The sequence below is a fragment of the Euprymna scolopes genome, chromosome 41, assembly GCF_053919585.1.
Source record: "Euprymna scolopes isolate OS-2025 chromosome 41, ASM5391958v1, whole genome shotgun sequence".
NCBI lineage: Eukaryota > Metazoa > Mollusca > Cephalopoda > Sepiida > Sepiolidae > Euprymna > Euprymna scolopes.
The window spans coordinates 62,217,340-62,244,807 of NC_136522.1; the positions used below are offsets into that span (position 1 = coordinate 62,217,340).

At 35.1% G+C, this 27,468-nt stretch overlaps 1 protein-coding gene across 2 annotated transcripts in view; it reads right to left on the reverse strand.

Moving 5' to 3' along the window:
• LOC145266544 (protein XRP2-like) overlaps positions 1 to 27,468 on the reverse strand; it is a 79,735-nt gene that overhangs the window by 39,625 nt on the left and 12,642 nt on the right. For both annotated transcript variants that reach the window (XM_080122317.1, XM_080122316.1), the window contains exons 2-3: positions 2,381 to 2,498; positions 1,549 to 1,640 (exon numbers count right to left, since the gene is read on the reverse strand). In XM_080122317.1, the coding sequence (XP_079978443.1) occupies positions 1,549 to 1,640; positions 2,381 to 2,498 (210 nt within the window). The remainder of the gene's footprint in view (positions 1 to 1,548; positions 1,641 to 2,380; positions 2,499 to 27,468) is intronic.

Genomic DNA, 27,468 nt, shown 5'->3' on the forward strand with positions numbered 1-27,468 from the left:
CGTCACATCCCCACAATGTTGCATCCCTGTGCCCATTTTTCAAGTATTTTAATGGAATTTGCTCTGACAAGATCATAGCACTTGTGCTCCCTTGATGTAAATACCTCCAACTAACCAGATAAACCCCCCCCACCTCACTTTCACTGTAGAGATCCCTAGATGCTGGAAAGCCTTCTCCTCTAATAGTTTCTGTGCTCAAACTACTAGACTTTAGAATTCCCTCCTGGTCTCCAGCATACCTGGCTGTACAGATATGCAGAAGTTCAAAGTGTTCGGACAAACTCAAAGCATTAGTACCCGCCCCCCCCCCTCGATATAAATACTCCAGACAAACCTGACAAACAACAAAATCCCACCTCTTCGCTGTTGAGATCCCTAGATGACGTAAAGTCTTCTATTTAAATAGCTTCTCTTGAACTGCTAGACTTTGGAATTCCTTCCCAGGCCCCTGCTTTCATGACATGCAGGAGTTCAAGTTTAATGTGAACAGACCTCTAGCTGCACAACTCCCTACATATTGTTCCTGTGGATATGGTCCCAAATAGTAGCCCCTTACATCCAAGTGGCACTGTGCCTTGTTTGGGGTGGAGAATAGTAAGAAAAAAAGAAAAAAGAAAAGGAAAAAAGAAAAAAAGAAAAAGAAAAGAAAAAAGAAAATGGAAAGAAAAAAGAAAAAAGTAAAAAGAAAAAAGAAGAAAAAAGTAAAAAAGAAAAAAGTAAAAAAGAAAAAAGTAAAAAAGAAAAAAGTAAAAAAGAAAAAAGTAAAAAAGAAAAAAGAAAAAAAGAAAAAAGAAAAAAAGAAAAAAGAAAAAAAGAAAAAGAAAAAAAGAAAAATGTAAAAAAGAAAAATGTAAAAAAGAAAAATGTAAAAAAGAAAAATGTAAAAAAGAAAAATGTAAAAAAGAAAAATGTAAAAAAGAAAAGAAAAAGAAAAATGTAAAAAAGAAAAGAAAAAGAAAAATGTAAAAAAGAAAAGAAAAAGAAAAATGTAAAAAAGAAAAGAAAAAGAAAAATGTAAAAAGAAAGAAAAAAGAAAATGAAAAGAAAGAAAAAAGAAAAAAGTAAAAAAGAAGAAAAAAAGAAAAAGAAAAAAGTAAAGAAAAAGAAAAAAAGAAAAAGTAAAAAAGAAAAAAAAGAAAAATGTAAAAAAGAAAAATGTAAAAAAGAAAAATGTAAAAAAGAAAAATGTAAAAAAGAAAAATGTAAAAAAGAAAAATGTAAAAAAGAAAAATGTAAAAAAGAAAAATGTAAAAAAGAAAAAAGAAAAAAAGAAAAAAAAAGAAAAATGTAAAAAAGAAAAATGTAAAAAAGAAAAGAAAAAGAAAAATGTAAAAAAGAAAAAGAAAAATGTAAAAAAGAAAAAAAGAAATAAAGAAAAAAAGAAAAAAAGAAAAAAAGAAATAAAGAAATAAAGAAATAAAGAAATAAAGAAAAAAGAAAGAAAAAGGGTAAGAAAAAGGGTAAGAAAAAGGGAAATTAGAAACTAAAAGGGTTTCATCAAATTCTGAACAACACAGTGCAGGTGCAGCTCGTTATAAGTTTCCTTACCTTGTTTTGACGGGTCCCAAGAAAATATTGCAGTTGATACAATCATCCACAGTGACAGTCGCAATGTGATCGAAGATGTAAATGTTCATATTCTGAAAGAGATAAAAGGACAACCAAATTGAGAGAAGGAAAAAATAAAATAAAATGATGACGCCAGCTAGGCAATTTGAATTTGTTGAAAACGACCAACAAAAATATCAAGCCACCCAACCCCTCTTCCCAAACTTGGAATCATCGAAGGATTTTATGAAAATCCTAAACCAAAATCCGAAAGAAAAAAAAAAAACAAAAAAAAAAACGAAAGTCGGACCAAGAACGAGAGTTCATATACGAGAAACGTTTTAATTTGAAAAAAATAAAATATGCATGACGTGCGCTTGAAAGCCAAATCACAACGTAATATAAAAGAAAATAAACAAATATTTTACTTGTTTGAAATTTATCACAAATATATTTCAGAGGTATACTCCATCTTCAGTTTGTCGTTTTTTTTTGTTTTTTTTTTTTCTCTTTTCTTCTTCCTGGCCATGTTGTAAAGTTGGAGAAAGAAGTCTGTTTGTAAAGAGCCGCACGTTGTATCTAGCGGTTATATTTTGAAATGTTTGAACTGTGCGTAGGCAACGCGAGAATAACGTCGAGAATGAGAGTTCATATAGAAACGTTGTTTTAATTTGAATAAAATAAAACGACTTCAAGTTAATTTGACGTTGCCCAAAAGATGCACAATCTTTTTATATATAGCTTTTATATATCTGATATGCATTTGAACTACACTTTCCCATAGCTGGAGTGCGTGGAAGACGTAAAACGCAAGGACATAAATAATACTTACTTCACATTTCTCGATGATAAATTGCTGACCTTCAACGGTTCCTGGCATTCGACCTACAGTGCAGTCCTTCAAATTGGCAATAGTATAATCATGAACGTTCACCCGGGGTCGATTATCCCTAGGAGACAAAAAGAAAATAAAAAGTGTTTATTCCTTATACAATTTTTAAAAAACATCGAGATAATGGAGAGGTGGTGTGACAATATTGCCAAATTGAAAGGTTTAGATAAAAACCTGTTTTTCCTTACAATTTACAATTTAATTTGAAAAAAAAAAAAAAAAAAAAATCTGGTGAGAATGAAAAAAATTTCCTATTCACAAAAGAATAATCAAAATCTTTATTTCTTATACAATTTTTAAAAAAACATTCAAACAACGGAGAGGTATTGCCAAATTGAAGGGTCATTTCACATGAATTGACAGTTGGTTGATTGTTTTATGGCATATCAACCCTTTTCAGGTTATTAATGCCAAATCCAGTGGTTTTGAAGAAAATTTTTTTGATAAAATGTTTTTTGTTTTTCAAGTTAGGGTCCCAACTATGGGTTCAATAGAAACTAACCGGTACTACCACTTTGGGTCAGAGTGGACCTGGGAGCAATGGCAATTAAAGGGTGACTCCACACTCCCCAAAGCCCGCAAGCTGGGGCCTCACCATTGGATATAGTTTAAGGTCATATCCAGGACCGTGAATGTACAGTGATTGTTCACTGTTGAGAGACATATCACTGAGCTTGGAAAAAGTTGAATAAATTCCATTTTGAAAAAGTGCTTTGTTCATGTAATAGTGCAGCTGGAGGGGAGGGGAGGGGATGGGAGCCCCACCCTCCCCTTTAGTCAATCTAATAGTGATCGATAGAAAATAAATGGAAAAGAAAGTGAAAAGCAGATCTCTGCCCCAGTTGAGATAACGGTAGGAGATAATAAATAAATGAATAACAAGAAAAGCAGGAGGGAGCGAGGAGGGGGGGGGGAGGTAAATTTAATGAAATTTCCTTCAATTCCAACTCGCAATATCTTGTTTATTTCAGGGGTTGTTTTAACAATAGACAAAAAGAGATGAAGAGAGAGCGGTCATAACAGGTCTTCATTTCTCGTGCAATTTGAAAACTTTTAACAGAGAGATAAAAGATGGAAAAGAATATCTACTGTACACTCTTTAACTCTTATCCTCGAATGGCCTCTTGGCCTTGATAAGTGGTGATGCCTATGTAAAAAAAAAAAAAAAAAAAAAAAAAAAGACCCAGTGATAATAATTTCATGGCTGTAGAGAAAAGGAAGTTGTGTTAGTGAAATGAACTTTGCCCAGCTTAGGGTTAAAATAGTAGGATAGACTACATTTTAAAGCCTTGGTAGGGTAACTAGTCTAAAAGAAGAAAAAAAAAACTTTGATATAAGTTGCAGACAGAGATATCTGATATTACGATTATAGAAACGGATAAATATAGTAAAATTCCCCTCAATTTCAACTTGCAATATCTCATTTATTTTGATAAAACATTATATACTTATATCTCTATTATTATATAAAAGTCACTTTGTGTGTGCGTGTGTGTGAGAGAGTTCTTTCCTCTTAGGTTCCGAAACGGCTGAGCGTATCTTTTGCAATTTACACACAAAGCTAATTTATGTCTGGCAGTGTTCTTAGATAGGTTTTCTACAGAAATTCATCTGATAAGTATCGAAAATCAAAAAAATCCAATCTTAAAAATAGCTTTTCTCTCTTATAGATAAAAAAAAAAGAAAGATCTTTACAGGGGAATATTTTGTTATATCAGCCAAGGGAGATAATACAATTTTAACAAATCATTTCTTCTTAAAAAAACAAATTTATTATAATCTGGAGATATAGCTCAGTGGTAGAGCATTCAACTACAGATCAAATGTTCCGTTGTTTAAGCCCGGGTGTACCTCACCATTTTATTAAAATTTTAATATAGTGTCCCAAAATGATCTAACACATTTGTAGGTAAAGAAAAATTAAATAACAAATAAAAAAAAATACATTTTTTATTTGTTAAATGTACGTAGAATACCATTTTATTTTAATTAGTAAAACTTAATTCATATCTGTATTTATCCATTTATTTTTAAGGAAATCTTCCCAAATCATTTGATTTCTTTGCATGGTTGTATTGGTTCGCCTGCAAAATCGCCTGATCTAAACCCGTGATTTTTTTCTTGTGGAGATATTTGAAGTCAAAAGTATTCAGCCACCGTCGAAAATTGCTGCTGTTCCGCCCGAAATGGTTCATCAAGTTATTGAAAACTTTCGTGAATGTCTACAATCGTGTGTTAACAATGATGGAGAAACACTTGGCAGATTTAATATTTAAGACTGTGTGAAATAAAATAGCATTATACGTACATTTAACAAAAAAAATAAATAAATAAATTGAATAAAGAAAATATCTATTTTATTATTTGACACCCTGTTTAATAAAGCTCAACGTCTGTGTGTTTGTCTGTCTGTACACAAATATGTACTATTATACTAAAATGACCACATACAATGATAGAAAAGGTATCAAGGATCTGAAATAGGTATGATAAAGTGGGAGCCCCAGGGGTGTTGGGAAGGTTACTTCTAAGAGGGAACCCTATGCACGCTCACACTGTTTTGTGTAGAGCTATCAGATTTGGCAGGATAACCCAACATGGAGAAGGGGAAGTTTTGACAGGTCACACTACTAACTTTCACCAATGGGAGTGGGGTAAATGTGGTGAAAATTCCCTTTAATTTAAACTTGTTATTCTCTGGTTTATTTTGGGGGCCAGTTTGAAAAATTTGGATGTAAATAAAAAATTTTTTTTTTTAGCACTTCTGCAATATACAGACGGCGGCCATTTTTTGTGCGTATCACTAAACTGTCGCCAGGTGGCACTTCTTGGTCAAAGAATAAGTGACGATAACTCATACTTTTTGGGAAATTCTTTGGAAACTTTATCGTAAAATGAATGCAAATCCCCTAAATATGCGTGATATGGCATTGCGGACGTCGGACACCCGGGAAACAATTGACTTTTTGCAGGCTAATAGATTATTGTCAGTCACGGAGCAGTGTCGATTTAAACAAAGCATGGTATTGCAAACCCGCAATAGTAGTGGTGACGGATTCTGCTGGAGATGTTGCTTCAATTCAAAAAATGTTCCATTTAAATTATTAACGTGTTAAAAAAAATTTTTATAAAAATTCAAATGTTGCTTTAATCACAAAATTGTTTTTCTTACAGACTTTTCAATAAATGTTTTTACAATTTTTTTTCAATAAATGTTTTTACAATTTTTATTCAATAAATGTTTTTACAATTTTTATTCAATAAATGTTTTTACAATTTTTATTCAATAAATGTTTTTACAATTTTTATACAATAAATCTTTTTACAATTTTTATACAATAAATCTTTTTACAATTTTTATACAATAAATCTTTTTACAATTTTTATACAATAAATCTTTTTACAATTTTATACAATAAATCTTTTTACAATTTTTATACAATAAATCTTTTTACAATTTTTATACAATAAATCTTTTTACAATTTTTATACAATAAATGGTTCGCTTTTCAAATATTTTTGTGTTCGGAAAGACATCTTGTTTGTTACTTATTTGCCGTGTTATTTGACCAAGAAGAAATTGGAGTTATCGCCCCTCCCCCTCCCAGCATTGCCACCGTCCATATACTGCAGAAGTGCATTTTTTTCTATAAATGTCCAATTCTGTCTCTTGTGGCATCAGTAATTTTTTTTAAAAGTTACTTAGTCACAATTTTTGGTGATTGCTGAAGTATTTTATATGCAGAAAAAAATGTTGGATGTTTTATTAAGAAAGCGAGCTCGAGGGAGAGATACGCAGAGAAGGCGAAGGAGATGTACGAATCATTGTACTTATTTTGTTACTATCAAACCAAAGTTCAGATAAGTCGAAACAAGAATCCAAAATCTCAGTGACAAGAAAAGAGGAGGAGCAGCAAAAACAAAAGATGAAGAGAAACATCCCCCCCCCAAAAAAAATCCATTTTCATTAAAAAAATAAATAAAATAACCTATACTCCCTTCCCAATTCTCATTTCAATCAGGATCAACAGACATTCTCCTCACAAGAAACACTCGTCTAGCTGTAAACACTATCAATAATTCCCCCCACTCTTTATCTGTGCCTAAACCTAAACGTAGATTCCATGAACAAAGCTTCTTTCTTAAAACTGCATGCCTGTGGAATTGTCTTCCGTTTTCCTGCTTTCCGGCTGACTACAATATGGTTGTCTTCAAGTCTAACGTAAATAAGTTCTTGATGAGCCGTTCCATATAAGTTATCAAATTTACCAAATTTTCATTACTAATGATTACTATATTGTCCAATTTCTACTGTACACTCTTTAACCCTTATCCTTGAGTGGCCTCTTGGCCTTGATAATGTGGTGATGCCTATGTAAAAAAAAAAAAAAAAAAAAAAAAAAAAAAAAAACTACGAGGTGCCTTCAATAAGTTTCCAGACTTTTTTTGTACAGGCATTTAAAATCGTCATAGACTCTTGGAAAATCATGTTATTGCTATACATCTTATGAGATGACTGACCAATTTTTATGATTTCATGTTCAGATGAACAGCTACAACAGGAATTGGAATACACCTTACTAAAGCCTGATTGTCACAACTGGTGAATTAAAAAAAAAAAAATGCAATCTGGACATGGGGACTTTTTAGAAGAACGATATGCAATAAAATTCTATTTTAAACCTGGAAAAAAAATGCGTCAGAAACGTATGGAATGCTTCAGACTGATCTTGGACCGTCTTGCATGAATCAAGTATCGGTTTTTGAGTGGCATAAGAGATTCAAGAAAGGTAGGGATTTTGTGGGGAATGATGAGAGATGTAGGAGGAGTGAAGAAGTCAGAACACCAGAGTTGATTGGCCAAATAACGAATTTCACGGATAAGGCCCATCATGTGTCTATAAAGACAATAAGTGCACAGTTTGATGTCAGTCTGGGAACTGTACACACAATTATTCGCAAGGAACTGAAGATGTGGAAAATTTGCACGAATGCACTAGTCCATAACTCCATCCTTGCCACAGACTTATTTGACCAAGATGGACATCAAGACAAGTTTCTCCCCCTCCCTACAATCCAGACCTTGCCTCCTGTAACTTTTTGTTATTCCCTAAGCTCAAGGAAAACCTTAGAAGCTATCGTTATGAGACAATTTAGAAGATGGATTTCCATGGGATCTTCCAGAAGTTGTTAGAATGGTGCAATAAGTGCATTGCAGCCGGAGGAGATTACTTTGATGAATACTAGAGTTTAATGTGTGTACTATCGTGTACTATCAATAAAAGTGCCCATACTAAAAAAGTCAAGAAACTTATTGAAGGCACCTCGTACCTTGTCCCAATGAAATATTGTCCAGGTCAGTTCTAGAAGTTGAAATAATTGTACCTTTTTTGACGAGGGGTTATTTATTTATTTTTTTAATTTAGTCTTGTTCACTCCCAGACAAGACCTATAGCCACTTGAACCTAAGTGGCTACTATTTGGGACGATATTTACAGGGGACTATGCAAGGAGATGAAAGAGACAATTCCAAAGTCTAGCAGTCCGACGGAAGAAACTATTAGAGTTGAAGGCTTTCCAGATTCCAGGGACCGCTACAGTGAAGGGGTGGGATTTTGTTGCTAAACAGGTTTACTGCATTTGAGAAGTTTTATTACCACACAAGCTGAAAGGCTCAACATATAAAAGCAACAGTAAGTTCTTTGATATGACGATGTCGAAATAAAAAGCACAATTTCACAATCATATTTGACTTTTTCATTTTAAACCCTTTATGGCCAGAATTTTCTTATGCAATAAATTTTTTAACCTGCACGTGACGGAAGTTAGCGTGCAACTGATACCCGAACATAAACAAACCCCTTATTCACTTATTGAACCATGCAGAGACCTGTACTTTGAACAACAGTTGTGCTAACAAGCCATAAGACTAAGAAATATTGTTTTTTGAAAGACGATAGTACATCTTCAATAACCGAAGACTTCATACGGCTAAACGTGCACGTAACAAAAAGGAAGAAAAAATATTGTCTGTATTTTCCTGATGAAGACTCTTATAAGAGTCGAAAATTTAGATCTAATTTATAAAAGGCACTATGTCTGTCTGTCTGCCTCCATATTTTCAAACTATCTCTTCAGAAACCTAAGTGCACACCTGTGGAACTTTGTTCCGGTTGCCTGTTTCCCACCTGACTACAACCTGGATGTCTTCAAGTCCAATGTAAACAAATTCCTGATGAACCACCCCCTTAAGAAGTAAGACACTTTATCAAATCTCCAACACTAATGTACTGTACACACCCTTATCCCCGAGTGGCTTCCGAGCCTTGATAAGTGGTGACTACCTTGTAAAAAAAAAAAAAAAAAAAAAAAAAGTCACAGAACGGCGCTAGGGGCCTTAAATGATTGGATTTTTTATGGACCGTTCTTTTAGGGGTTTTTAGTCGGTTAAAATAGTTTTTAAGGGGGTCAAAAATGGGTCAAAAGTTTTTAAAAATCGTTACACATTTTGTACATTTATTTTAGTTTATTTTTAATCAGTTCATATGTGTGTTACGTTGATACAGTGGTAACGTCACCAGCTTTGAATGCTACAGTTTTGCTTTCGGTTTCGATTCTAGCTGATGACACTCAAGTACTTTTTTTTTTTACTTTTAAAATCATGACTTTATAATAATTAATATATACACACAATCTGGACAAATTAAAATATCATATTTAAGCATATTTTACGACCAAGCAAAGCTGGGTGTCTTTCCCCCTCTCCCCGCTAGTAACACAATAACTAACCATCCTGAAGTTTTTAAGCAATATGAAAATAAAGTACACTTAAAGCGATCATATTCAAAATTATACAAAAAATCTATTATATAAAGGAGAGATGTCTGTTAGTGTGTATGTATGTATGTATGTATGTATGTATCTCTGGTTTAAAAAACAAAAAAACAAAGCGAGAGACCAGTAGCCGCATTAAGTTGGTCTGCAGTTTAACTTGCTGCTGGCTATCTTGCTCTTGCTTGTTGCTGGATCTCAACATTTTGAACAGAGAGAGAGAAACTTAGCTGTCATACAAAGCGAAGACTCTGTAACATCATCTTTATATAGATACTCCCTCAGGCATTTGTCTATAAAAGGGGTCCTGTAGCGATGGAAAAGTTGTGACGTGTGGAGGCTTAAAATGCTGGAAGCATGTAATAATTGATCTCAATGACCATCTTCAGTCTCATACCTGCTTGAGTGTGTGAATTCACTGGTAGGACTAAAAAAAAAAAAAAATCATTTTTGGGCTCATGGACTTTAAGTGTCTGTGGGAGTGACACTAGGTTTCACTTGAACTTGATATTCAAAGCAAATAAAAATGATTCTTAAAGGACAGGGACTTTGATGTATAATATGTGAAATTTAGAACAGATATTCATTTTTTTTTTTTACTTTAACGACTGCATAATCTGATGGGGATGGGGTCACGTAAATTGTCTCTTTCTAAACCATTACAACATCTGCACATGTGTAAACTGCTTCCCCTCTTGGATACGTTAAGTACATAAATTTGCAACATCGTGGTAGGACTGTCACCAGGACCCAATGGGTTAGAGAAATATTAGTTTTTACATTTGCGCATACCTTAAGATGGACGTTTTTTTTTTGTTTTTTTGTTTTTTTAAACATTTTTGAAAACATTTACTTTGGTAAGATTTTACATTTAAACAGAGTTAAAAGATTTATTTTCTGATATTATCACTTTTTGAAAAGTGAATTTAGGGCGTTGAAAGCATACACACTTTTTTCTTTTTATCATTACACACTTATAAACATTGTGTGGTTTGCAAAGAGCTGAATATAACTTTAAAAATTTTTTTTATTTTACTATGTGTAATTTATTTTTAAAAAAACTATTTAAAAATTAGCACGGTACAATAAGTCCATATGCAACAAAGAAATAATTGATTTTAAACCTTTTCAATGATTTTATGAATATTTGTTGAAAAGTGAATTTCAGACACTTTTTCTCTTTGTCTAATATGGCCCGGGCAAAACTGGGTACCCTTGATAGTCTTCTATAATATAAAGGACAGTTGTCTATGTGCATGTTTGTATGTCCAGCTAAAAGTAAAAACCTACAAATCAAACATCCACAAAGTTGGTATATTCTTGATCGGCGTTACCCTAAATGCATATCCAAAATTTAGAAAAATTATCTATTTTCTGGAGGAACAAGTGTGTGTGTGTGTGTGTGTAATATATATATATATATATATATATATATATATAAAATAAAAATAAAATAAAACACGTATGATAAGTTTGAAAACCAAATTACAATGAAATATGAAAAACAAATATTTATTTCTTCAAAATTAATATTTTGAAATTATACTCCATCAGGAGGATATACATTTTTCTTTTTCTTTCTTTCTTGCCATAATAAGTTGAAGGAGAAAAAAAAAAAAAATGTACAAAATTCTGAGGAAGGAGTATAACTCTGAAATATTAATTGCAAACAAATAAATATTTGTTTATTTTTTACAATATTGCATTATAATTTGACTTTCAAACATATCTCATACATATTTTATTTTAAAATTGAATCAACGCTTCTATCACAGAATTCACAACCCTGACTGCCTTCAGGCCGGGATCAAAGTGTAGTATCTGTTCTGCAGATGCTGCACTTAAGATAATTTGTACCAGTCAATGGAGGGGAAACCCTCTATACTGGGACAATTATTATTTTTGGTAACCAGAGTGCCCCCTTTTTGCCTACTTTTAGGGGAGCTGGTTTTTACCCCACATTAAAAACGGTCTTGTACCTAATTTGCTTTGGTGGGGAAGCAAATAAATACAATATATATATACAAATAAATACCATATATATATATATATTAGAAAGAGAGAGTTTAGAGTTGTTTTTAGAAAAATTGTCTAGAGTGCTCAATTAGTGAAGCAAGAACCCCATTTTGATACAAAATGCAGCTTTTTATTGCTTTCTTTCAGTATCAAAATTAAATATAGATATATGTAGATATATTCTATGATTCTTTCATGTTTTTTATCCGTTTATAATTTGCTTTAATGCCGACATGTTCAAACCTGCTTTTGTTTTCCTTTCTTCTTATAAAATAAATTTCTCTGCAGTTATTTGCCCAAACTTGTCAGAATAAAAAAATAATTTTATTTTTGTTGGCTCCAAATTATTTTTGTATTTTTTGTTGCCTTTTGTTTTTTTTTTTTTGTTTTGTTTTTTATATAAATTGATTGTTTGTACAATACTCAAGGGTCGGGTCGGGTCGGGTCGGGGGGAGGGGGCTTTGATATTCTTGATTGCTTAAGAAACGTTTGCTATTCTGACGAGCACTCAACTCATATTACTAGGATTCTTCGGACTACTGTTCTCATCTTGAATGTCATTTACATGACGTTTCGGTCGATATAATCTTCGGCTTTCTTTAGATGTATTGCGTCAAACTCTGGAATCAGCACAGAATTTCAAGCAGAACCCTTGCGTAGTAGATAAAGTACTTGGTGAAATTCACTTGTAAAGTTACACTTTTCTGAAGGTTGAAGATTCAATCTGCAGTGCGGATGACCCTCAAAAAACAACTGCGAATTATTTAGGACTTCTACTCAGTCATGGCTGATGGAACTACATCATGCTGCCCACCATAGATTAAATAAAGGGTTCTGTTAAAAATTCCGTGAAGATTCCCCAGAGTTCAACAAGATATACCCGAGGAAGGTCAGAGGTTACATCGACCGAAATGTGAAAATAACATTCCAGATGAGAGCAGTAGTCCAAATAATTCAAAAGATATGAATCAATCCTCATCTCAAAAATTTAGAAATGTAAGCACTCTACTATCCCTCACTTCATGTCTTTCTTTGAAGTATGTGCAAGTTTTTTTGTTTTTTTTTGAACTAGGATGGGACGGAGGGTGGGGGGCAGCGCAGCCAAAGGGCCACTCAAGGATAAGGGTTTTGTGTTTGGTTTGATTATTTTGTTATATGGCATATCAACCCTTTTTGGTTCAGTGCTGAATCTAGTAATTTTGGAAAAGTTACTATGCTTCAAGTTATTTATATCTTCAAATATTTATTCATCGTGTTTGGTTTGGTTGTTTTGTTTTGTGGCATATCAATCCTTATAAGGCTATTTAATGCCGGTAAGGAAGGTAATTTTTTAAAAAGGTTTCACGCTTCAAATTCTTTTTATCTTTAAATATTTATTCATTGTGTTTAGTTTGGAATGGAAACGTGTGTAAGTTTCAAGGGAATTTTAAGTTCAAAAACAGTTTCTAGTCAAAAGTATCATGTATGCAAAAAGTCACTGAAAATCTTTCTCACTTTACCATTAATGATTATTTTTTTTCTCCATTTCAGATTTTTTACAGATAATATTTTGGAAATTAACTATGGATACGTATAGCACTGAACAACGTATGCAAGTTGTGAAATTGTTTTACCAAAATCAGGTTGTGTAAAAATTACAGAAAGATAAATAAGTTCTTTATTTTTTATGTTAAGTTCAAAATCCTTCAGTGACTTTATGGACACCCTGTATATGCTGGTCAGAGGAGATGCCGACAATAGACTTTTGCAGTTCTTGCAAAATAATACAAATGAACAGATAGGAACTATAACTTAGAAAAAGGTCTTCGATTCTAGGATGGTCGTTCCAAAACTAGAGCCTCCTGTTTTTGTTTTAAACTAAAGTAGAGTTTGTTTTTTTTTATTTTTTTTTTGTTTTTTTTAACTAAAAAACGTTGAAGAGCTACGAATATGGGTTGGTTGGTTGTTTTTGTTTTACGGCATATCAACCCTTTTCGGGTTATTTAATGCCGAATCCAAAGATTTTGAAAAAATTTTTTTAATAAGAATATATTTGTTGTTTTCAAGTCGGTTTCTATTTAACCCATAGTTGGGACCCTAACAGGTACTACTACTCCGGGTCAGAGTGGACCTGGGAGCAATGGTAATTAAAGGGTGGCTCCACACTCCCCAAAGCCCACAAGCTGGGGCCTCACCACTGGATATAGTTTGAGGTCATATCCAGGACCTCCATTGAGGGACTTTTACCCTCTGCAGGGGGGCAGTCGGCGTATTCTAATGCCCCACCGACAGGGCCAATGAATATGGGAGTAGTATTATTAAAACATGCAACCTTTTGTGCTCCAGAATTTATTCATCTATATAGTTACCACCATTCTCAATGCATTTTTGCCAGCGATGAACGATGATTGTGCATGGGTATCCGGTGAGCCTTTTGTCATACGGGGGTCGTTCCAAAAGTAAAGCCTCCTATCTTATTAAATGTTAACTCAAAAAGTGGAGTTACGAAGACAGAACTGGTACCATTAAAACGAGCAACTTTTTGTGCCCCAGAATTTATTTTTCTACATGGCCATCACAAGGCACTTTTACCAGGAACTCAATGGCGAATCTCTGCTTCTGATATATATATCCATGACAGGGGTTACTTTCTTAGAGTCTCACACCGTCAATATCTGCAACAGAGAGAGATGAAACTTTCAGGTCATGAATGCATAAGTTCAGTCATCATAAAAATGCAATTTGCAATCCGCTCTGATCTATTCGGGCAGAATAAAAAACAGGAGGCATTGCTTTTAGAATGCCCCTCGTAAGGTGATTAGCAAATACAGACCTAGCATTTATTTTAGAAAATATAAATATATATATATATATATATATATATATATATAATAAAAATTACAATTAAATTTACCAAAATGATCCAAGATAGCAAAACTAAAGTATATTATAAATATTAAAGAATTAATATTTATAAAGTAATCTCAACCAAATGTAAAAGCTTGATAAAACCAAATAGGAGATAGGACTTATAATATATATTCTATAATATATATTCCCTCTGCTTCACTTTTTGTTATCAAGTAAGATCTTTGACTTACTTGCAGTTTCAAATACTTTTGTATGCAAAATCCGATCCCGCATTTTACTAATTCCTACCCTCTGATGAGAAGGAAAGTATTTCTTCGAAACTCTGCAGATTAAGGACTATCCACTTATCAAGTGTTTCCTTTTCAGATTAAATATGTTTTTAACTCTTTTTCAAAATGTTTTTTAACATGTTTTATTAACTATTTGCTCTTATATATATATATATATATATATATATATATGGTTTATTCCTGCACCAAGGATTGCAAAAACATGAAACCTGTCTGTAGGGATAAAATATTTATAATTTATTTACCCCTTTAAGAACATTAAAGTTGAGCACTGTCTGGGAGATAAAAAAAAAAAACAAACAACAAAAACAAAAAACAAAACAGCCAACTAGCATTTATGCAACATTCACGATTCCTGCTCATTTGAAACCTCTTGACCATTTACTGTTGTGCCCACATTCAGGATTTTTTTTTTTTAAGTTATAAAGGTCCAAGGGCCACTCAAGGATAAAAGTTAATGGATGTACAGTAGTCACTAGGACAACAGCGTAGTAATCGTTAGTGATGAAAATTGGGTATAATTTGATTATTTAAGGCGCTGGCTCAATAAGAAATTGCTTACATTAGATTTAAAAACGACCATATTGTAGTTCATATATACATTTTGTAGTTAAATATTTATAGATTTTATACAGAATCAGAATCGGTAATTGTATCGGAGTCGGGAATAATATTGGAATCATTTCATCACTAATAAATATATCTCAAAGCACCCTCCCTTGCCTTAACAGGATTTAAAACCGACTTTGAAATCTAGTGGGTGGCGTCCCTTTTCTTCTTACAACCTCTTTCTTACAGAAGAGACATTGTGAATCTTTCTGTTCTATCATTATTTTCCTGGCAAATACTCAATAAAGCTTCAGTTCAGTTCTCTCCTTGCAAAGCATTCACAGCAAACACTACCAACAATTTCTCTGCACTTTCTACCTGTGTCTGAATCTAAACGCAAATTCCATGAGCAAAGTTTCTTTATGTAACTCAGTACCTCAGCTTTGCTTTCCAGCTGACTGCAACAGGGTCGTTTTCAAGTCCAATGTAAACAAATTTTTGTTAAGCCGTTCCCTTTAAATAAGCAAATTCTACTCAATTTCCAGTATTACTGATCATTACACTTGTCTCACTAGCCACCTGACACACATTAACCCGTATACTCGAATGGCTTCCAAACCTTGATAATTGAAGATTCACTTGTAAAATATAAGACGGAAGTTGGGCAGCTTCCTAACAACATAACCAGCCTCTGCCGTTTATGGATACTCAGCACAATTACAAACTGCATAATATCACATATGCACTCCAAATACATGGGCATTCCTATAATAGAAGGCCTGGCAACCCCACATCTAAAACATGGACATACAATAAACTGATGTGTCTGCCCAGTAGAGCAAGAGGTATGGGGTCTCTCAGAGATTGACCATCAGCATGACTGTCATACTTGGGAGAGCAGGCAATAAAGGAAATGATACTCTTTAAGTAGTGGACTGGTCATCCTGTTAGAAAAAATCGTCCATCTTCCTTTCTAAATAAATTTGTACATAAAAAGTTATAATGCCTAACTGTTGATTTTTTTTTTTTTTCAATACTCTTTAGATTTTGGAGATAAACTCCCATAGTCATGAGATATTCTGAAACTTCATTAGCCAGATTTCTTGGACAACATGAGGTTTGGATTTTAGGAGCTCATCATATATTGTCCAGTACTCATGATAGTGGCACGATGCTGGTGGTCAGTGCATCAAGGCTTGATGATCAATGCTTTTAAAAAGATTATTGATCTCAGCAATGACAACAAATGCAGATTCTGCCAGACAGAAGCGAGCTGTAACATTTGGAGTCTCTAACTAGAAGTTTAACAAGTTTTATGGATGACCAGGGTGGACGACGACCTCATGTTACCCAAGAGATCTGGCTAATGAACTTTCAGAATATCTCATGACTATGGGGGTTTATCTCAAAAATCTATAAAGAGTATTAAAAAAAAAAAAAAAAAAAAAAAAAAAAATGAACAGTTAAGAATTATAACTTTTTATGTACAAATTTATTTAGAAAGGGAGATGGACGATTTTTCTAACAGGATAACCAGTCCAATACTTAAAGAGCATCATAGTTTCTATTGCCTGCTCTCTCAAGTAGGACAGAAATCTGGCTAGTAAAGTTTCAGAACAATTTGTGGCAAAATTTCAAGAAAAACTAATGCACGGTTCTCTGGCAATCGTCTGGACTAACGGACGCACGGACGCCACTGAAAAGATAGGTCCCTCTGCGATAAATCAGGGGACCAATATCCCATTACTATGGAGATTTATCTCCAAAACCTAAAAATGAATTTGTGAAAAATGAACAGCTAAGAACTATAATTTTACATTTACAAATTCATTTAGGAAATTGTCCGTCTTCCATTCTAACAGGATGACCAGCCCAATACTTAAGAGTGTCTTTTCCTCTATTGCCTACACTCTCAAGTACCAAAGTACCAAATACATAAGAGAACCACTTAATATTGAGGAGGTACTCTGGCTATCCTTATAACAGACTGAAAGATTTAACACTTAAGATTAAAAATATGCGTGCTGAAATTTTTCTATTTGATAAGAGGATAGGATAGGTCACCCACGTGTGACGACACCCATATTAATGAGGCAGTGATAACAGGTACACACAGATGTCAATGCATTCCTTACGATAGTGAAGATTCATCTATATATTAATACGATAGCGTGCGTGTTATTTTCCGTGTCATGCTTACATCCAGGTCGTTTAATGTTATGTACTTCCATTTGTTGTAATAAATGATTTTACCAAGAATTCTTCATAATTTTTGATTTCAATTATAGCTGATGGCACTGAAATCATCTATTTTTTTTTATAAATAATTTTATCAAAATGTCTTCATAAGTTTTGGTTTCCAATGTAGCTAAAAGAGCCCAAGTTATATATATATATATATATATATATATATACATACATACACACACGTTTTATTTTTATTACCGTATCTTTGTTAAGTTACATTATTGTTTCAGCTACCCGGCCGTTTTTTTTTTTTGGCCGTCTGTAGCTTCCTCAGACTTTTACAGAAACTGAAACAATAATGGAACTTAACAGAAAGATACGGTAATAAAAAATAAAACGCATAATTGCTCTACAACAGTATTGAGCACTTTCTTCAGGTTTTTATTAATTACCAATTCTACTATATATATATATATATATATATATATATATATATATATATATTTCTTCATAAGTTTTGGTTTCGATTCAAGCTGAATATATTCTTTTTATTTTTGAAATCACAACTTTATAATATAAATTTCTGTTTAAATATATGTAGATATGTATGTTTGTATATCTGCCTAAAACTTTTGACAGAGGCAACGGATTTTCACGAGATCGGACGACAAATATCGAAAAATTGGCTGAAAACATTAATTTCTTCACCCTCAACTAGATACTTTTCTGCAAAGATGGGGGGGGGGGTCGCTTTTTTTTTTCCAATATTTTCGAAAGTCGTCCCCTCTTTTCAAGTGACTAGCCTTAATTTAAACCTTTGCTACTTCCGATTTGGCGATGGACGCAACGGCAAAGACGTCACTTTGTTTTTTTTTTGCATTCTTATCCTTCACACTACAGGCTCGAGCCTGCCTGCCTACTACCACATTTTTCTTTCTCAACACCCGGGCAATGCCGGGCACCCAGGCTAGTAATACATAAGAATCAATAGAAAATTGACCGAGTATATATGCGAAATCTGCATACATTAAAATATCATATTTAAACATATTTTACGATCAGGCTACAGTTGAGCGTCCCTGCTAGCTTAGATAAATACTTTTGCAGTTTTGACAAAAATCAGGCCTTCGGGACAAGATCAAAGTGTAGCATCTGTTCCGGCAGATACTGCAAGCTATGACTAGCTATGACTAGCTATGACTAGCAAAGACCAGATGTGGGGGCAACCCCACATGCCTGACCTTTAACCAGCTCCCATTTCCCACCTCTCGGGAGCTGGTCCCCTTTTTCCCTTCCCCCTCCCTTCACTCCTCACATTAAAAATTGGCCTTGTGCCTAATTTGCTCGGTGGGGGAGCAAATAAATACCATCTGTTCTCCAAATGCTGCACTTCTATTTTTTGTTCTCTTTCGGTGGAGGAGAAATCCTTCACGACTGAGACAATTTTTATTTTTGTACCTTTTCTCCACGTTAAAAAACGACCCTGGTGTCTAACTCTGTCCCGTGGGGAGGCATAGTAAATAGGTACAATGATATCAGGGCATCTCCATTTACGCTAAACATCCATAGAATGCCAACATTAATATATTACAGGTCCCTAATTATTTGCAGTATTCAAACTATTATTCTCATCTTGTTATCCTCACAATTTTTTTTTTTTTTTTTTTTTTTTTTTTTTTTTACAAGGGAGTCATCATTTGTTAAGGCCAAAAGACTACTTGAGGATAAAGACTACTTCATGGCTTAGTGGGAGATGCCCTTTTCTCTTCCCTGCAACCTCTCTCTCCCAAAGAAGAGACGTTGCAAGCGTGTCTTTTTTTTATCGTTATTTCCATGGCAGGTGCTCGTCTGAGCTCCAATCTCTGCCCCCCCTCGCCAATCTCTCACGATAAACACCCGTCTAGTTGAAACCACTGTCAATAATTTTCCCCACTCTTTATCTGTGCCTAAATCAAAACGTAGATTCCATGAACAAAGAAGTATACGCCTGTGGAACTTTCTTCCGTTTGCCTGTTTCCCACCTGAATACAACTTGGAGGTCTTCAAGTCCAACATAAACAAATTCCTGACAAACCGCCCCCTTAAGTAAGACCATATGTGGGGGCAACCCACATATAAGACCTTGGTCAATGTAGGGGAAACCCTTCATACCAATTGTCACTATCCAGCTCCCCTACTCCTCGGGGAGTTGGTCCCCATTTCCCCTTCACTCCTCACATTAAAAATCGGCCTTGTGCCTAATTTGCTCGGTGTGGGAGCAAATAAATACCACCTTCGGATCAAGATCAAAGTGTAATATCTGTTCTTCAGATGCTACACTTCAATTTCTTGTTCTCTGTCTGTGGAGGAGAAATCCATCACGACAGAGACAATTCTTATTTTTGTTCCTTTTCTCCACATTAAAAAACGACCCTGGCGTCTAACTCTGTCCCGTGGGGCGGCATTGTAAATAGGAACAAGTGCACTTGAACGCTAGTAAAGGTAAAAAGTATAAAGTTTCCTTAGAAGGATAATCATCAGAAAAGCATTCAACCCTCCCGGAAGTAATTTATAAAACTGACTATGTCTGTCTGTCTGTTTGTCTGTCTACTGTCTGTCTCCATATTTCAAACTATCTCTTCCGAAACTAAAAGTCCCAGAGTGGTGCTAAGGACCTCAAATGATTCGATCTTGTCCGTCCGCCATAATGTGTAAAAAAAAACAAGAAGGCTAATATGTTCCGGTAACAGATAATTCGCAAAATGTCGAAAATTATTCGACACCACAGAAGGGTGATCAGAGTTCGGTCTGGTGTAAAGCTCGCGAAATATTGCTAAATCACGACCCCCCCCCCCCAACTCTGTCAAGAGTCACATGACACAAGTCTAAACTAAACTATAAACAAGTACACTTGAATTCTAGTAAAAGTATAAAAGGTTCCTTAGAAGCATAACCGTCATAAAAACATTCAACCCTCTCGGAAGGAACTAATCTAATTTATAAAACTCACTGTCCGTCTGTCCGTCTCCATATTTTCAAACTATCTTCTTCAAATGATTCGATTTTTTATGGACCATTCTTAGCCAGTTAAAATAGTTTTTACGGGGTAAAAAACGGGTCAAAGTTGAAAAAAATATCGTTATACATTTTGTACACTCATCTTAGTTTATTAATAATCAGTTCATATGTGTGTCACGTGAGTACTGTGGTAACGTCACCAGCTTTGAATGCTAGTTTTGTTTTCGATTCTAGCTGATGGCACCCAAATACTTTTCTTTTTTTTTTTTACTTTTGAAATCAGAACTATAATAATATATACAAAATCTGGACAAATTAAAATATCATATTTAAGCGTATTTTACGACCGGGCATTGCCACAATCCGCCCGGCCCCAGTGCTTTTAAATAACCGGTAACAGACACACATGCAAATCACTTCTTTTCAGCAGGAGGTATAAAATTAAAGCTAAGAACGTGATTAGGTTACCAAAAATCAAAGGTGAACCCAACCCTCCTCCAATCACCAACCGTTTCATGACATGCAAGTCGTTTTAACTTATGTTTTTCACAAGTGGTCACAAAACAAATAAATATTACCAAAGGCAAGATAAGTTACCCGTCTACCTTCCTGGATAAGTTTTTGAGGTGCTTATTCAAATTGGCACTTATGGCAGCAATTAAAAGAAAAGAAAATACAGAAAAGTCTATGATGTATGAAACGAACATATTATATTAGATTCTAAAAATCACGTAATTTGATCAAATAGTTTTTTTTTTTAATATTCAAGAAAATCCAATTTTACGACAAATCAAACATGAAACCCACTCTTCTCCGACTTGAAGATTGCGGATACACTTATGGCTGATGGGTTACAGACCATAGCAATAGACATTTTTTTTTTCTTTACTAAAAACTCAAAAGTAGTCGTTCTACTTGATGAATTTTTGTAATTTTTGGATATATTACTATTTTCGACATAAGTACCATGGAACCCAAGAATACGGTGGCCCTAGAATACGTTTTTTTCAGGTTACGATGTGGAATATGAGGTTTTGCCGGCCCCTTGGTTATGGTATTTGCCCCACTTTACGATGTTATTTATTATATACATGTGTATTAGGGATCAGTAATGACAATAAATGCAGATTCTGCCACACAGAATTGGAAAGTGTTGGTCATCTGATATCAAGTTGCAAAGTTCTTCTAGGGGACGGCTACTATATAGCGAGACATGATGGAGTATGCAAGTACCTCCACTGGATCATCTGTAAAAAATTAAACATCCAGTGTAGCAGCAAGTCCTGGGAACATCAACCTGAAAAAACAGTTGGAAATGATTTATATACCATACATTACGACCATGTAATCCCTACAGCCACCTACCTTGAAAATGCTGCTGTGAAACCTGACATAGTTATATGGAATAAGTCAGAGAGAGTTGCAACCTTGATTGAAGTGAGTGTTCCTAATGATGGTGGTCTTAACAGAGCTGAAAGAGAGAAACAGACCAAATACCAAGGTCTCATGTATGATATGAAAAGAAACTGGAACCTAAAGGGGATATCGATCATACCAGTTATCATAGGTGCCACAGGACTTATGAAGAAGAACCTGAAGTCCTACCTAACTAATATTCCTGGTGAACCAAGTGCAAAAGAGATTCAGACAATTGCACTTAAGGGAACAGCGAGGATACTAAAAAGAGCTCTCGGTTGGTTTCAATAAAAAAGCGGGGCAATGCTGGCAGCTGGTTTGGCTGCTCCATACCTGGCATTACAATCTTCAAAGGAAGAAAAATAGTGTATTTTGTTACGAGTTTTTAATGCCGCATCCCGAGGTTCTAGTGTACTGTTGTTTTTGCTTAAAAAAAAAAAAAATCGAATGTCAATTATCCTAATAAGCACAAACTCCACTGTCAGATGTAGTTTGGGATCTTACCCAGAACCAACAAATTCATGCAGAAAAGTAAGCTGGGCCTACCTCGATGCCTTTTTCAAAGTGCACATTCAAGACAGTACCACTTCTGCCTCTCAGGGAGAGGCACATTCACACTCATACACTTAACAAAAGAATTTCAAAAACTATCAGGCAAATATACCTGGTGAACCAAGTGCAAAAGAAATACAAACAATAGTGCTTAAAGGGTCAGTTAGAACCTTAAAAAGATCTCTCGGTTAGATTAACTAAACTAATGGGAGAATGTTTGGCACCCGGTAGAATGCCCCATCTCCAGGAAAAACAATGATAAGAAAATTAAAACAAAAGTTAAAGTGGCAGCAATTGTGGCAGAGGTCGCGATCGATCACCTTGAAGAGGGTTACATGCTGGACAGAGCTCATTTTCATCCTTATTTCGGTGCCAGGCAGATTAGTATCGCCAGAAAGATTTCAGAAGAAATGGGGACAACCATTTCAGTCTCATTCTTGAGGTCAAGGGAGACGGACAATTCCAATAGATAAAGACGTTTCAGTGAATGAACTTGTACAGAACCATCACTCAGATGAGCGCTGATTCAACGACACCATCATCCCCCTTACACAATTCCACCAGGGCTCCTAGTATCCAAAAAAGTTTTGGTTTGAGGGAACTCTTCCCAATAACTACATCCTTAATCTTAAGTCGATTTCTAAATGGCACTTGGGAGCATCCGAAAGACTTTTCTCTAAGACTCAGGAGACATTCTTGGTACTGAAACTCTTCAACCAAACATTTCTTTGCTCCGTGGATTCAATTAATCTTCTCCTATTTGGAGGAACAGAAGGCGAAGGATCACTCTCTTAACTGTAATAGTAATCCAGGGTTTTTATTGGGTCTCCGAAACATATTAGGAGTAATGGCCGGCAAAATTATCTGCCTGTTGCTTCACAATAAATCAAGTGAGGATTGTTTACTGCTCTCTCGATAGATATCCTAGTCAGGAGAGTAACGTAGCTCATACTGCTTCTGTCGACAATAGAGGCAAATCTTTATCGTCTAGATGCATCTCCTAAGATGCAGAAAAGAGTGGAATGGTCTTGAGTTTGAGATGGCAAGAGCCAACTGTACATAATACATACTGTCTCTCGGGACAATAGTTTTCTGAAATTGGGTAATTTTCTCCTGGTCATAATAGAAAGACCCCTCTTGATTGGGAAGTCTTAAAGACTACGCTCCATGATGTTCTAGTCCCAACTAGACTTGGTTGTCAAGAAATACGCCAGCAAGAGGGTCTATGTATGTGGCTTCTTGTTCTAAAACGAAACACAGGTGCAACAATTTAATTCAGTACAGAGTGAAAAGGAAGACGAGCACCATTAACAGATAATGACTGGTCAGAAGGACTACCTCAGCAAAGGGGACAATCCTAGCAGAGATTGAAAAGGCTCGTCCTTGTAGAGAGGGTACCAGCTGCAAGGTGGCCAAGCGTCTGATGAGATTAAGTTCAATTATGCCTTGGATCAATATATTACAAGAACTTTGGTCAAACCTTGTGACAAAGGAATAATTGGCCTCCCGAAACTCATCCAATAGAGAACTTAACTGGGATATGTGGATTGATAAATCTAATATTTCATCCACCAAGACAAGGTTGCGGATGACCAGTGCCCAAGTCAATATACAAAACTACCTCTCTGAATCGCCTCTCACATTCCCCCAGCAGTGAAGACAGTTTTAGGTCACAGTCAAAATCGAAGGATTCCAAGCATCCTAAAGGTTCCAAAACTTCTGACAAATATGTATGCCTGCTCCCAGTATCTAATAAACAATTAGTTGCTTGTTTTTGTTTTACGGCATATCAACCCTTTTCAGGTTATTTAATGCTGAATCCAGTGATTCGGAAGAGAAATTTCTTTAATAGAATATATTTGTTTTTTTCCAAGTCGGTTTCTATTTAATCCATAGTTGGGACCCTAACAGGTACTACCACTCTGGGTCAGAGTGGATCTGGGAGCAATGGCAATTAAAGGGTGGCTCCACACTACACAAGGCCCTCAAGGTGGGGCCTCACCATCGGATATAGTTTTAGGTCATATCCAGGACCTAAATCGGAATTAGATGTTAGCAATTACTATACCCAACATCATTCTCAATGTATTTTTGCCAGCGATGAATGATGGCTGTGCATGGGCGTCTGGAGTGCGCTTTGTCATAATAGGGTCAATTCAAAAGTAAAGGTCCTGGATATGACCTTAAACTATATCCAGTGGTGAGGCCTCAGCTTGCAGGCTTTGGGGAGTGTGGAGCCACCCTTTAATTACCATTGCTCCCAGGTCCACTCTGACCCGGAGTGGTAGCACCTGTTAGGGTCCCAAGTATGGGTTAAATAGAATATGACTTTAAAAAAATATATTCTATTAAAAAACTTTTCTTCAAAATCACCAGATTCGGCATTAAATAATCTGAAAAGGGTTGATATGCAGTAAAACAAAAACAAACAACCAACCAGGACCAATAAACAATTAGTAGAAAGTTTTGCCATTTCTACCAAACGTCACGCATACAATGGCTGCATGAGGCCCCTAGGTTAGAAGCTATCTGATATGCAGAGTCCTTGTGAACATAAGTGCTTTTGGATCAATCTTCCTGGTTGAACTGATAGACATTAACGAGTAGCCGGAGCCCCCTTCACCCCCCCCCCCTCCATTTCTTGATGAGTAAACGTTTAATGGCTTTGCTGGTATTCTTCAATACAGTAGACAATTGAGGTATCCTTCTCCCAGACAGCTGAATCACTTCTTTCAATACTCTGGGAAGTTTGGAGATTTTTTTTTAATCAGGAGCCAGGTTCCAGCAGAAAGGTCACCAGAGAAGTCACAAGCAAAATACCTTCCCAATTCATTGAGAAATGATCCAGTTTCTAATAAAAAAAAAATTTAAAAAAAAAGTTCTAAGTTCGAGTACAACTTTTCTCATTTAGAAATGTTGTCAATATCTCAGAAAATATTATCAATATTTTTGTCAATGTCCAAGTACTCGTTTTTAAGGATGTCAAGGCCAATCTCATAATTGACATTGGTCACACTCAGGTGGTTAATTAAAAGCAAGGTCTATAAGACACGAAACATTTGAGAAAATTCAATCTCTCAGCATCAGTAGCCATACAGTTCTCAAAGCGAGACAGGAAATTATGGAATCCCATGCGGTCTTTGTTCATCTTAAGACCACTAAACATTGATCTCACGGTTTGAATTTGCAGAGGTTTCACTATAATGGAGGACATAGGACTTCCAAATGGGAAATCTGCAGCACCTGAAGAGAAAGTCCGATCTGGGGAAGCGTTATAATTCACTGGAATCAGAACAGAAACAATTTTCTTCCATTTCCTTGTGGAAAGTCCATTTGTTCTGCTTCAACTCTGGAAGATGGTGAAAGCTGTAATTTGGTGATGCAAACTTCAATTTCGATTTCATATTCTTGGTTTTGGTTCCGTAATACAGTCAGCATTGGAACGATAACATCCTCTCTACAAGACTTCCTCAGTCTGTCTCAAATCTTGGTCTTCAGAAGAGAGATCTGATTCCACAAGACATCTCGTCCGTCCGCCATAATGTGTAAAAAAACAAGAAGGCTAATGTGTTCCGATAACAGATATTTCGCAAAATGTCGAAAATTATCAGACACCACAGAAAGGTGATCAGAGTTCGGTCTGGTGTAAAGCTTGCAAAATATTGCTAAATCACGACCCCCCCCCCCAACTCTGTCAAGAGTCACATGACACAAGTCTAAACTAAACTATAAACAAGTACACTTGAACTCTAGTAAAAGTATAAAAGGTTCCTTAGAAGCATAACCGTCATAAAAACATTCAACCCTCTCGGAAGGAACTAATCTAATTTATAAAACTCACTGTCTCCATATTTTCAAACTATCTCTTCCGAAACTAACAGTTACAGAGTGGTGCTAGGGACCTCACATGATTCGATTTTTTATGGACCATTCTTAGCCAGTTAAAATAGTTTTTAAGGGGTAAAAAAAGGGGGTCAAAATTGAAAAAAAATATCGTTATACATTTTGTACACTCATCTTAGTTTATTTTTAACCAGTTGATATGTGTGTCACGTGGGTACTGTGGTAACGTCACCAGCTTTGAATTCTACAGTTTTGCTTTCGATTCTAGCTGATGGCACCCAAATACTTTTGCTTTTTTTTTTTTTTTTTTTTTTTTTTTTTTACTTTTGAAATCAGAACTCTATAATAATATATACGAAATCTGGACAAATTAAAATATATTTAAGCGTATTTTACGACCGGGCATAGCCGCCATCCCCTCGTCCCCAGTGCTTTTAAATAACCGGTAACATACACATATGCAAATCACATCCTTGCAACCGGAGGTATAAAATTAGAAGCAAGAACGTGACTAGATTTCCCAAAGTAAAAGCCTCCTCCGATCACCAACCTTCTCATGACATGTAAGTCGACACCCGGTACTCGTACTGGGCTGGATAGTGGATCACTGGTGTGGTGTTGGTGTGGTGTCTGTTGCTGCACTCAAATTAATTGTCCTTAGTCAATGGAGGGGGAAAACCCTTCTATACTAAGGCAATTTTATTTTTGAAGAATCCCCTTTTGAGAGGAGCTGGTTATCTCCCACATTAAACCGACCTTGTGTCACATTTTGTTTCGTGGGAAACAAATAACCAATCGTTTTAACTTATTTTTCTCACAAGTAGTAAAAAAAAAAATAAATAAATAAATAAATAAATATTACCAAAGGCAAGATAAGTTACCCGTCTACCTTCCTGGATAAGTTTTTAGGGGTGCTTACTCAAATTGCCACCAGGCAATTAAAAAGAAAATACAGAAAAGTCTATGATATATGAAACGAACGTATTATATTAGATTCCAAAACTCACGTAATTTGATCAAGTAGCTTTTTTTATTATTATTAAAAAATTTTTACGACAAAGTGAGTTGTAGTGCTTTCTCCAGCCATGATGAAATCCGTCGAAATAAATAAGGGGGGGGGGGGAGACAACTGAAATCATCGAAGTGTCGAGGTAAAAAAATCAGCTTTACAAATACAGTTTAGTAGTAAAATCGCTAATAATCGTAAATTTTGATTTTCTTAGTTAAAGAAAAAATATTTGATCGGTTTATATGATTTTTGGAATATGACATGCTCGCTCTGTAACGAGTACGTACTTCATTGCCGCTATAAGTGCCAATTTGAATAAGCGGTACTTATGCACTTTTGTTACCACGCTGAAATAATACCGTTATTATTTTGAAAGCTATTCTTAACATGGGGAGGGAAGGGTGTTTTGTAACTATTCTGGGCTTCCACCTAACAATAATTAAAAAAAAAAAAAAAAAAAATATCGTGAAACTTGAATTTAACCTAGA